Raw genomic sequence first — 12,908 nt, 5'->3', positions numbered from 1 at the left:
AAAGGTTTGGTGGGCGGCGCGTGTGCTGTATTTACACTGTGCAGCTCCGCCCTGGAGATAGAAAACTGTCTGTGGGCCGGTGGAGGGATGAAACAAGTGGACGGAGATGTAGCACACACAGGGCAACACAGTAATAACTCCACCGCTCCACCTCGTCGGCTTCATTCCTCTCCCTGGTACTGCTGTAGCATCCTCCTTTTTGTGTGTGTGTGTGTGTGTGTGCATAACAGGACGAACCAACGAAGCTAGTGCGTTTTGCGGTTCTGCGTCGGAGCTTCATGGCCGCGACACTCACGATGAGCGGCGGCGGCGGCGGGCAGGAGGATCCCTTCTACCCGCTGCAGAAGGCGACTCTCTCCGGCGGATTCTCTCTGGAGGACTCGGCGTTGTTCGGCTTGGACTGCAAGATCACGGACCCGGCAGACAAGGCAGGACAAAACGACTACGCACAGGTAAACCCCCCCACCACCTCGGACAGAAAGCAGCAGAGCAGACCGACTTTACACATTAGTGATGTATTTCATTGAATGGGCGTGGCAGACTGGTTGTAGACCCAGGTTGTTGTTTTTTTTGTTGTTGTTTTTTGCTGGCCTCCAAATTTCCAATCGACCGAGCGGCGCGGTGTTAATCGCCACTTTGTTGTGCACTATTTGCGGTCATGAGAGAGCAGCAGGCTGCTGCGACCAGCTGGACGCGAAGCCGAGCTGCTCCGCCTGCAAAAACGCATTCACCGCATGTTTTCTGTGCCAGCCAGTTGGTCACCAGTTGTTGGTCTCTTCTTGGCGTCCCCCCCACCTCCTCCTCCTCCTCCCCTCCTCTCTCTCTCTCACCATCATACCACCCCGACAACAACTGACTCCAGCTCCGGGACAGAAAGGTCCCAGCAACTCTGTCCCCCCCACTTAGCAGGAAACTTGTGCAGCAGAGGAGAGAGAGAGAGAGAGAGAGAGGTCTGTGGAACAGCTGGTACGACCAGGAGCCCAGAAATAGCAGCCCATCCCCAGGCTGCTGCTTCTACTACTGCTGCTGCTGCTGCTGTTGCTGCTGCAGCAGCAGCGGACAGGGAGGCATGGGTGTTTCCCCATTCCCTTTCATGTTGCTGTTTCATCCTCTGCTGCAGGGCTCCTCTAACTTTTAGATCCCACCAGATTCACAGGAATTAGAGATCGGAATATGAAAATAAAGGGGTGATCTTTGACTCAGAGTCGTTCACCTGTTTGATCAGACACTGGCTTGCTTCTTCTTATTATTTAGTCTGTTCTTGTAAGTGCAAGTGCAGGTGAATTTCCTAATGTTTTATTACCCAGATCAGATCTTGTTCTCTACTTGCACAAGATTGTGGTTTGATCCTCAACTGTTGCCCCAAACAGCTGACAGGTTTTTGAGTTCAGCCTTGCAGGCAGAGAGGGAATGTTGCAACCGCCTATTGATGACTACTTGATAAATGCTTCAGCGGTGACTCTTCCTATCAAACCTTTGTCTTCTCAAAATAGTGCCTGGGAATAGCTCCATGAGAAGCAGTTGTTGAAGTCGTAGCTGAGTGCGTTTCATTTCACCCAAAGTTTGCTTTAAAACCCAGAAACTGATCTGTTTCTTTTTGTCTGTGTTTGTCTTTTTCTATCTTTTTTTTTTTTTTTGTATCAACAGGCAAAATGTGAGATGGACAGGTATCTCTCCCCTCAGTCTCTTTCCCTTCCACCTCCTGCCGACAGCCAGCAGAAGTCACACAGAGACGGCACATCTGCTGTGGATCATTTCTTCGCCGACGATCACACCGGGGCTCCCTACACGCTCAACATGAATCTTTACCTCCCCGACGTGGCCTACCTGAGGATGGGCTTGTGTCAGCAGGTGCGGCCCCCGCAGCCCCAGACCCACACAGGTCTCACCCAGATCAAAACAGAGTCTGTCTCCCCGTGTTTCTCCCCCAACCTGCAGCAGCAGCAGCACTGCCCCAACGCTACGCCCACGAGTAGCTGCAGCACATCTGGGCACGGCCCCGGCGGCATTGCTATGGAAACCGCAGCCATAAACATGACGTTAACGGGGTTACCGGACTTCACCAGTGTTTTCAACCAGTCGGGAGGCAGCCAAGGCGGCGAATCGGTGCCGGAGGTCTTTGTCAAACAGGAAATGCCGTCACAGTTTGAACAGCAGGCTCTCCACCACCATGACAACAGCGGCTCACTGTTTCAGCTCCTGAACTCGGGCTTGGATCATCATCATCACCATGGTAATGGCATGGAGGCTCAGCATCAGCGTCACCATCATCACCACCACCATCATCACCATCACCATCAGCAGCATCAGCAGCAGATACAACACACTTCCACTTCCACAATCCACACAGCCTTCCACGACTTGCCGGTGGCTTCGTCTGCGTCTCCCCAGGAGCAGACTGCTAAGCCGGCCTACTGCGGCCTGGGCGGGGGGCCCGCCGCGTACACACATCCTCATGCTCAGCCGCACGCCCACTTCCTCCAGCAGCAGGTGCCCTACCTGCCTCCCTCGCCGCCCAGCTCGGAGCCTGGCAGCCCCGACAGGCAGAAGGAGCTGCTGCACACCATGTCCCCCCCTCCCTCGTACGCAGCCACCATCGCCTCCAAGTTGGCAGTTGGCACGCCCGGACACAGACCCAGCCCGGGACCAGGCGGCGGCGGCGGCGGTGGCGGTGGCGGTGGTTTAGCCCTGCCCCTTAACACGGGTCCCGCGCCCATCCCAGGCCAAGCCGCGGCCCTCCCCCAGGCCCCCGAGACCACCCCGGCCCCGACCCCAGCTCAGACCAGCGTGGCCGCCCGCTACAGCCGGAGGAACAACCCGGACCTGGAGAAACGACGGATCCACCACTGTGACTACCCAGGTGAGGACGGGAAACGACCATGTGCATGTGCTGATTCCCTGTCACTGTATGTGTGTGAGCGAGCGTTTATTTTTACCCTGCAGTGCGGTCAGGTGAATCTCTGGTCACTCAACAAAGGTCAGCTTCAAGAAAACCAGCTTTATTTTAAGACACCCCTTTTGCATTTTTTGGAAATTACATGTTTGCGCTTTGGAATGACTTTCCCAGGCCCTGTGAGGCACGAGACGCTCTGCAGCCAGAACACGCTGCTCTAGAATTTGAATATTTTAGCAATGGAGACCTAAAAGTCACTGCCAATCAATTAACTTAACAATTAACTAGGTTGTGCATTTATTCTTGCGTTCCAAATAGCTTTGGCACTCACAGTCATGAGCCCTCACACATTGTTGTGGCTTTAAAGTCATCACTGGCATGATTGTGTAATGAAGTGTGTGAGCGTGTGTGGGCGTGTTAATTACATAGTTGTTTTCCTTAAGTCATTTGATTTGTTTTTCCACATAAAATTTGCATAAAGCCACTCTTGACATTATGTGGACAGATTTCCTTTTTTAAAACTGCACTGCACACGCTCACATGCACTCACACACACACACACACTCTCACACACACACACACACACTGTAGCTGTGTGATCTGCAGCTACATGTAAGATATTTAATGTCAACTAGCCTGTGGCAGCGCGTAAAATAGGCTTAAGCGGAGCCTCCTGCAGCATGTTAGCACACGTCTAATTTTTTAAAAGTCAGGTGAAGCAGATCTGTCACACACACGCAGGGAGGGATCCTCACTTTAGTCACACTATATGGTCCTTACAAAACAGGAAAGTCTACTTTTTAAAGTCATAATAAAACAAACGAGTGTCTTTCTAAACCCCGATGACCTTCCTGACATTGTGATCTACTTCACTGTAAATAAGATAATGTGCCAAAGGGTTTTTAAATGCTGAACTTAAAATACCTCCAGTTTGATGTCAATCTAACAGGTGCAGTCAACAGAAGGTTTCTCCGTGTGATTAGTGGCATGTGGTCGAGTGAAATTCTTATGTAAATACACAAAATGTTATCAGTTTTTAATCACACTTTAACTTTTTAACTTTTGAGATTTTGGAAATCAGAACCAGTTTCTGTTTTCCCACAAAACAAACATTTACTATATGTCATTCCCCAACAGCTTCTGTTCTTCATTAGTGCAAAATATCTAGCATACCACCATGGCTCGGTTGATTGGGTAAATACATATCTGGCACCATGCGAATTATTTGGATTTGGATTCAGCCTTCTGTTTGTGTTTATCTCCCTGTCTGTCGTCAGGCTGCAAGAAGGTCTACACCAAGTCGTCCCATCTGAAAGCCCATCTCAGGACTCACACGGGTAAGACATTCCTCTAATTAATGCCACTTTTTTTTTAAAAACAGGACCTATTAGGGGGGAAAAAAAGACGCTGCCCACACACGACTCGTATTTCGGTATCTGTGCTGGCACGGTGTTGCTAGGCAGAGTGTTGTGTTCTTGGCATGTGTGTGTAAATGTATCCTACCCCATTCCCATCCACTGCCCAATATACTATTCCATCAAAACAGGTGGAAGTGACACACTTCTGCCAGGGGATGACTCTGGCGCTATGTGGTCAGTGCTAGACGTGTGGTGCCATCTCTCTCTGGGCCCCGTGGCCTGTCCAGACGGCCATGTTTGAACGCTTTGATACACATTTCTAAGACTGGTCGGGCTGGTTTGACACTATAAATATGTCCATGGATCTGTCTGTGCAGATGCACAATTATCTTAGATCATCTCGTCTTGTCTTATCTCCCCTTCAATCGTCACGGGGCAACTTTCCTTTTGTATTGTTTTCCCTTTCTTCTTCTTGTTCTCCTCTGCTCTCCTTCCTTCTTTCACATTTACAGTACATTCGAACTATTAGTTTTGGATGAGCAAAGTCAACAAACAACCGCTTAGGTGTCGGGGCCCCGCCTCACCCCAGCTAACAAAACAAAGCTTCTGTTGATATCTCCGCATTCCTCGCTCATGTGGATACACACGCAAAACTCGCTCTTTACCAGGTTTTGCGAACCAGAATCTGGTTCGCTTGTTGCAACTGAGCCACTCAGCTCAGCTCAGAGCTCAGAGCGCCTGTTGTGGGTGTGCTTGCCTTGCATTTCACTACTTGGGGGGAACATGACACGACAATTAGATCTGGCGTCATTCATGCTGCAGCCTGATTGTGGTTATTGCAGTTATTACAGGCCACAAGATGAGAACACGACACGTTGAGAGAGAGGGATGCAGCAGCAGCAGCAGCAGCAGCAGCAGCTCCCATCTCCTCCTGCTTTTGTCAGTCTCACTTACTTATTTTCTTTCCCCCTTTTTTCTATCGCTTTCATTCATCTAATCATCTTCTCCTCTGCTTTTGTGCCACCGTCCCACCTTCACCCCCCCTTGCCCCCTCCACCTCCACCCGTGTCTATCTTTGTCTGTTACTCATTCTACTTCTCTTATTCAGCTGCTTGAATGCACACTTACGTACTCACTCGCTCTCTCTCTCACACACACACACGTGCGCGCAGACACACACACGCACACACGTCCACACACACACCTGTCAGTAATCTGTATGAGATGATTCCTAATGCGTTTGGGTCCCAGTGGGAGTTCCCACTCTAATCTCCATCAACATCCATTACCCTGATTGTTTGTGTGTCTGTCTACGTGCATGCGTGTGTGTGCGTACGTGGGTGCGTGTGTTTTGCGAGTGCATTGTGAGAACTGAACACCCCTCTCACTTGACTCGTGCTGTGTTTTGTTTTGTTTTTTTTTGCTTTTTGTTTTTTTTTCTCAGCGTCTTTTCATTGTCTCTCATTGTGTTCAGTTTCAGGTTTGTGTTTCTAACTTTGGCGACGCTGTGGTTAATTTGCAAACAGGTTTACTGACGTTGTTTTAGTTGATGCCACAGTCCTGGTTGTGCTTGTTTAAAGGCTCAGTTCACTCAAATAAGGAAAACAGAATATGTCCTCAATTGCCTCTAGTGATGTCAAGCATACAGATACTTTTTGTTTTTATTTGTCCATTTGTAGTTTTGGACATGTCTGCTTCAGTCTGCTTCAGTTTAACCAGTGTCCAAGGTGCACAGAGCATTCAACAGTTTCCTTATTAGCCTGAAAAACCAATAAAAAAAACACATTTATTTGATAAAGATGTTGTTTTATTAACTGTTTATAATGAGGACTGGTGAGAGTAATGAGGAGAAAAACAAAAACATCACAATTTCCATTAGATTCCTTTATTATTTGCTTTTAAATTGTTGTTGGCCCTTTCAGAAAGTTCACAGTTACATGGAGAAACAGGAAAAAAACGTATTTACATAGAAGTTTATCACTCTTTAGTTTTAGAATACAGAAAAAATGAGAGAAAATTAGACAAACCAGAGAAAGAAGAAAAAAGGGATCTGTTCATTTCTTATGCTTCCATTCATTCATTGTTTCCAGACCAAACTGAAAGCATAGAGCTTGTAGAAATGGTTATTGATGAGTTTTGTAATGTAAAACTCATAATCAAATTCAAATAACAACAAAACGATCTACGCAAATAGATAAGTTACTTGAGGTAAGTGCAAGAATGTATGCGTTTTAACCCACATCAGGGCCAATGCACCTGCACTGATGTAGCTGAGGGCGTAAGACAAGAGGCGTGACTGGTCGCACACTTCCTCAGAAAACGTCTGTGGCTGCAGCTGATGACAGAGTGACAAAAGAGCCATGCTTCATGTGTCAGAGAGACGCGCTCAGGAGCAGTGACAAACAGTACAGACCAGTCGTCCGTGGGAAAGTTGTGCAGTGTTGGTGTTCGACTACCCGACGAATGCCTGTGACAATGCTATTACCGTACGTGCTGTCAGACGGCTGAGCTTTTCAGTAAAGCCAGTTCGCCCAGTCCCTCCACCCAACTGTCTGAATCACGTTACCCGGGCAATTACTGTCTGTTTTACTAATAATCAGCCTAATCAGTACCATCAGTATAATGTAACAGCCTCTAGAGCTGGAGGTCAAGTGATCAAACAAGAAATTCAGCTGAGTGGATCGATAGCAGCGCTCCACTCACCTTTTAACTCTCTGTTTTCTCTCTCTCTGCAGGTGAGAAGCCGTACAGGTGTACGTGGGACAGCTGCGACTGGCGCTTCGCCCGTTCTGACGAGCTGACGCGTCACTATCGGAAGCACACCGGCGCCAAGCCCTTCCAGTGTGCCGTCTGCTCGCGCGCCTTTTCCCGATCCGACCACCTCGCCCTGCACATGAAGAGACACCAGAACTAGCAGCATTTGCACACACACACACACACACACACACACACACATGCACACACCTACACACACGCACGCACACTACAAATACACAAGCACTATCTTGACAGACATAAAGCACTCACTCCATCTCCCACAACTACAATCTGCCTGATGCAGAGCAGCTTCCACTGACACCACAGCTCCTCCTGGTGCTGCTATCATGTGCTAAATCAGTACGATAGCCTAACAAACATGTTGCTCTTAACCCAGAGTGGGACGGTTTGGAGGTTGTAAAGTAGAAAGGTGGCGGCCAGATGAAGTCCCTGGTCCTTTAACCTCCAGATATACTTGGTATAGATTTCTTTGGACGAATACAAAGAAGAAAAATAACAACAAGAAAAAAAATGGTAGCTCTAAAATGTGTCTCCAGTCCATTTGGACTCTTTTGTGTGACTGGAATGAAAGCACTTACCACTCAAAACTTGTACATCTTGTTTCTTTTCTCCGTTCTAACATAGAACTGGCTTCATATATATATATATTTTTTTTTTATAAAGGAGAACCTTGTTTGCAAAACTAGTCAAACCAAATCTTTGTTTACTCCATGGTTTGTTAGTTTGTTCTTATAACTGGAATATCCAGATCTTTATTTTTTACCAAATCATTTGGTTTGCACTAGAACTGGTAATCCAAGTCTGAGCCTTTTTTTGGCACATGCATCTCACTCACCACTGGAACGATTATTATCACTACTGGACTGAATCTCACAAATCATTGCTGTTCAGATATTAAAAATTGAAGGCATTTATACTCTGGAGAGAGGGAAGATAGTGCAGGGAGTGGGGGGAAAAAAGAGAGAGAGAGAGACGAGGGAGGGGTGCAGATGGAGAGATAGAAAGATTTTAGATTTTAGAGAGCGGAGAACCGAGGATGACTGAGGAACAGAGGGAGGTGGATGGTTGCTAAAGAGCAGCAATTAGGTGATGAATTATTCAGATTGTCTTTCAGTGTATTCCCAGCCAGAGAAATGTAAGCAGAACCCGTGGACGCGTCCTAGAATTCATTCAGTTTAACAGAATTGACTGTGTTTGATGCACAAGCTTGAATTAAGCATCTTCAAAAAAAAACAACCACTTGTACATCTCTTTTTTAACCAAAGTATCATCTTCATCATCCAAACCTGATTAAGTGCCTCCTCCTCTGGTTTTATGTGTTTTTCCTTCAGTGGTAGCAGAGCTGTGATTAATGTAGACAGTCCCTTAAACACGCATGGTGCTGTTTTTTTTTTCTTAATCTATTCAATCTCTGGACCCAGCTCTGGGTAAAAAGGAAATGTATTTTAAGATTACATGGCGAGCCATCATTCATTGTAATTTAACAGCTCCGCTCAGGCCACTTTACCAACATCCTGACATTATGTGGATTTTCTTTTTTTTTATCATTATTATTATGAAAGTAACAGTCAGTCCTTTCTCTGAGGGTTTTCGCTCTCTGACTCTGTACACAACTAACTTGCAATGCAGCTCTATCAGTCAATCAAATGTGGACACAGTGTTTTGTTAAAGGACAGGTTTGTACTTTTTCTTTGAAATGCTGTTAAAACAACACTCACAGGCTCCTGACGCACTGGTCTCTGTAGGCGTTTTTTTGTCTTGTCCACACTGGCCACGGAAAAGATCCGGGAACAGGATGAATGAAATCAGTCTAACTAAAAAAAAACTGCATTGTAAAGATCATGAGGAGATAATATGAGGCTTTATCTCTCTTGAGTTAGACAAATCAAACATGGGTATCTGTCAGACTTCTTATCAGTGTGAAATCCCTTCTTTGTGCTGAGGAATAACACACACAGGGGATTTCTTACAACAGAAAAACATTACATTTTTACATTGAATTCAGCATTTTAATGGAGATGAGAACATTGTTTAGTCTTGATTGAACAAAATGTGAACCTCTCCTTTAACATACACTTGACTGTCCATTTAGGTGGTGTGGTTTAGCCTGAACTTACAACTGTATTTGTTCATTCACTGCAGGTAGCGTTAAGATAATATAGCACTGTATTGTATCTTGGTAAATCTATTTATTTGATTGTGTAGAAGTGGGGGTTGTATCAGATCAACCGTCTTTCTCCCCAACAAAAATGCCTTAATGTAAATATATGCACTGTAAATAACTTGATTTTTTTTGTGTTTATTTTTTTCCTCTTTTCTTATTATTTTATAAACAAAAGGGCAAAAAGAGGAAAAAAAAAGTGCCCTGCATCCAAAAAATATTTGAGCCTTTTTTTTTTTTTTTCCTTTTTTTTGGTTTTATTTTCTTGTCAAAGATATTTTGATGCCATTGTTTTATATAATATTGTCCTTCCAACAAGTTATTTTATAAAATCTTTTGTTTTTTCTTCCGTGGTAAACGTTCCAAAGACAAAAGTTGTTTTTTCTTCAACTGAGTGAAGCCGATCCTAATAAAGTCAACTGACACTTTTACACATGTGCTTTTTGTGCTGAAATCAGTGGTGACAGTGACTGAATTGCATTGCATGAGGAATTCTGTGGTATCCATGAGTTTTATATTAAAGCATGTTCTGGAGGAGTGAGCCGTGCTGTGCGGATGGAGAGTGTGTGTCATGAGTGTGGGGCCTCGTCAAGGCCCAAATGAAACAAATGAGACATAACCACACTTAATCTTTCAGAATCTAAACAGGGTTTTTTTTTTTGTGGAGATACTGATCCTTTGTGAGTCTGGGATTTGCTGCGGTAGATCCGACATGCTTAAAAGTTCAGTTATGGGCAAAAGGAGATAAGAAAAGGGAAAGATGTGGAGGAGAGGTGAAGGCGCTCTTGTCCAGGACCTGCAAGTAACCTGCAGCACCCTCGCTGATCAACAAACAATGGTCCTTTGATATCCCAGCAAGAGACAATGGACAAGAAAATAAATTTGACCACCACTCGGGGACAGGAGGGGGAATCCCACTGCATCGAAATGGACGTACAAACATGCACATGCGCGCACACACACACACACACACACATGCACGCACACACCATATGTTCTTGGTTTAAGTCATAAATGTGACCCAGGGTCTCTGTTGTAATCTACCTCAGATGTCAGAAAAAGAGGGAGGTGGAGGGGAGAGGGTGAAAGAAGTGAAATGCAGAACAATCTAAACATAAGAATCTCTGGGGGGACCCAATCAAACCACTTCCGTCCTCCTACATCTCCTCCTCCGCCATGTCTTCTTATTTAATTTCATTTTTTTTTCTCTCTTTGTCTTTCCATGCACCGTATCCCCCTCCCTCCCTCCCCTCCTCTCTTCTCTTCTCTCTTCTCCTCCTCCTCCTCCACCTCCTCCCCCTCCTTCCCGGTGGAAAGTATTGTATGAAAGTCCAGGGGCGCTGCTCTGTGGGTCAGAGTGGAGACTGTTCTCATAACCTGCTCCGCTCCTCATCTTTTCCCCTTCTTTAATCATGCACCTCGTCTCCCTGTAGCCCTCCCTGCTCCATCTTCTCCTCCTCCTCTAACACAGGAGGAGAATTATATACATATATATTATATATACTGTATATACTATATATATTTCAGGCGCTCTCTTCTTCCTCTTCTCATTTTTCATCGTCTCTCTTTCTCACCGAGTCGCACCAAATCTCACCAAGACGATTTACACAGAATAAGTGAAATATGTAGAATCAAGTGTGAATGTTAAAAAGTTAGACCTCATGTTACACACACATAGCCTACACACACACACACACACACACACACTGCAGTGATGAGTGAGTGGGAGCTACCGGTTCATGTTTGGGATCAACTAAATTAATGTCACACATCTGGAAGAAGGCTCCTGCCTGCTCCACCCTCTGCTGTGCTGCGTTGGTGTGATTCCCAGTTTCCCTTTGTGTGTGTCTATGTGTGAGTGTGTGTGTGTGTGTGTATGTAGGTGTAATGTTTCCAATGCTCCTCTCTTGGAACAGACCACCCACTCAGAAGACCAATAGAATGACCACGGGGAGCCCGGACAGACACACACTCACTCACACACACTCACTCACTCACACAGTCACACACACATGTATGCAACTTCCTCCAAAGTCAACCCTTCCCAATCTTCTCAGAATAGAACATGTTGTTATCAGAGATTGAAAAGATACCAGAACAGCTGACACGCTATCAAAAAGTTAAAGATAATATCAGAAATCGAGGAGGGTTTCATTTCAAGACGCTACGTTCATTTTAAAAAATGTTGCCTCAGGTGAACTGCGCAGTAGTTACAAAGTGTTGGAGGTTTGAACCCAAACAATCAGAGCGATCATCATCATGGCTGCCGACATACTGCAGTATTATGTTGTATCATGGTAGTCTACTGTGTTTCACACTGTACAGGAGCTGCTGTGAGAACAAACACAAGCAGAGGAGATAAAGATCATCAAGTTGCATTTGTAGTTCATAAAATGTGTTTTTTTTCTTCATTGCCTGGAGGTCCATCCTCAGAGCCACCTGAACCTGTGGTGTGCAGCTGGACGACTGTGGCTCAGCAGGTACAGCGGTTCATTCCCATGTTTAAGTGTCCTTGACGGGCGCTGTACAGTTCACTGCCTGTCTGTGGGACTGCTGCAGAGAAGCCAGTGTGTGGAGGCTCACAGTGGCTTATAGTGACAGCATGAGGCTGCTGCATGAACCCCCAAGTAGCTTTAACATCTGCAAATGTTGCACTTACATTATACCTATACCTGTCCTGCTGTCATATGAATTTTGGTGTATATGCTGGGTGTCTGATCCTAAAAATGGTTTAATTACAGCCTTAACCAGCCCTGAACTGAGATCCGGTAACGAGCTGTTTCCTTAATAGATTGACTGAATGAATGAAAACCCTCAATGACAAATTGCTCGCGATACACAGGCCATCCTGTGTGTAGGGGTGAATTAGAGGCAAATGGTAAAGCGCTCAGGATTAAATGGAGCCCATTTTGCTCTTTTGTTCAGCTCAGCATTTTACCTCCACTGCAGATGAATTATTAACTGGGAAAATCAGACAACTGGCACCAGGACCCCAGACCCCTAGAGGCCCCCAGTATCACTTACCTGGTGGTTTTTATTAATTGCATATTTGTTTTACAGTACGCACCACTAAACCAAGCATACAGTAAAATGATACGCATTTTAAGGAGGCATGTTACAATCCTTTCTTTTAGATTTCGCCCGCTATGATGTCCTAACAAGTAACAGCCAGCTGTTGGGGTTAGTTTGGAGAGAACGGTTCTTAATTTGCCAACGATTGTGGATCCAGTGCTCTGGCAACAGGTCTGTTCATGGTTGTCATCTCCCACAATCCATCAGATGGTTTTCTGCTTCACTAGACAGACAGGTTTTATAATCCTCCCCTATTTCTCATCCTCATACAATTAAATGTTATTAGACCAAAACAAAGCCTCGGACTGAGAGCCAAATAAATTAGAATGGGAGGCCCAAGCAAGTGCTATCAAAACACGCATTACAGATTAAGTCAGATAAATATGCATAGGGATATAGATGCTTGCAATCAATGTCCCACAAAAGAAGAATGTTTTAAGATTTGGAGGTCAAATAATAATTACTTAAAGACATGCATAAGTAAAAAATCACGCACTGCAGAGGCAGCTGAGGATTGATAAAAGTGGAGGCTTAGATTAGAGCTGTATGTTGGATAAATGTATAAATATCAGGGGTTACATTAGAGTAAGGGTTGCTGCTGCATTAAGGTTAAGTTTTACAAGTAGGTTTATGGTTACTTATGAGG

The 12,908-nt window shown here is 45.3% G+C and overlaps 1 protein-coding gene across 2 annotated transcripts; it reads left to right on the top strand.

The window, feature by feature from the left end:
- The first annotated feature begins 45 nt into the window (after nt 1-45).
- Nucleotides 46-9,625, top strand: LOC146973298 (Krueppel-like factor 5). 2 transcript variants are annotated; one of them, XM_085799678.1, is made up of 5 exons: nt 46-217; nt 250-452; nt 1,648-2,860; nt 4,171-4,230; nt 6,987-9,625. In XM_085799678.1, exons 1-5 carry the CDS (start codon nt 88-90, stop codon nt 7,163-7,165), a joined length of 1,785 nt encoding a protein of 594 aa, XP_085655804.1. In that variant the 5' UTR covers nt 46-87; the 3' UTR covers nt 7,166-9,625. The 2 variants fall into 2 exon arrangements, with proteins under 2 accessions (XP_085655804.1, XP_085655805.1); XM_085799679.1 differs by having other exon boundaries at nt 46-452.
- Nucleotides 9,626-12,908: the final 3,283 nt, after the last annotated feature.

Source organism: Trachurus japonicus, chromosome 15, assembly GCF_045865225.1.
Source record: "Trachurus japonicus isolate A0001 chromosome 15, Traja_1.0".
NCBI classification, from domain to species: Eukaryota; Metazoa; Chordata; class Actinopteri; order Carangiformes; family Carangidae; genus Trachurus; species Trachurus japonicus.
The sequence above is the reverse complement of the archived record's forward strand: the minus strand, read 5'-3'. Positions and strand labels throughout refer to the sequence as shown.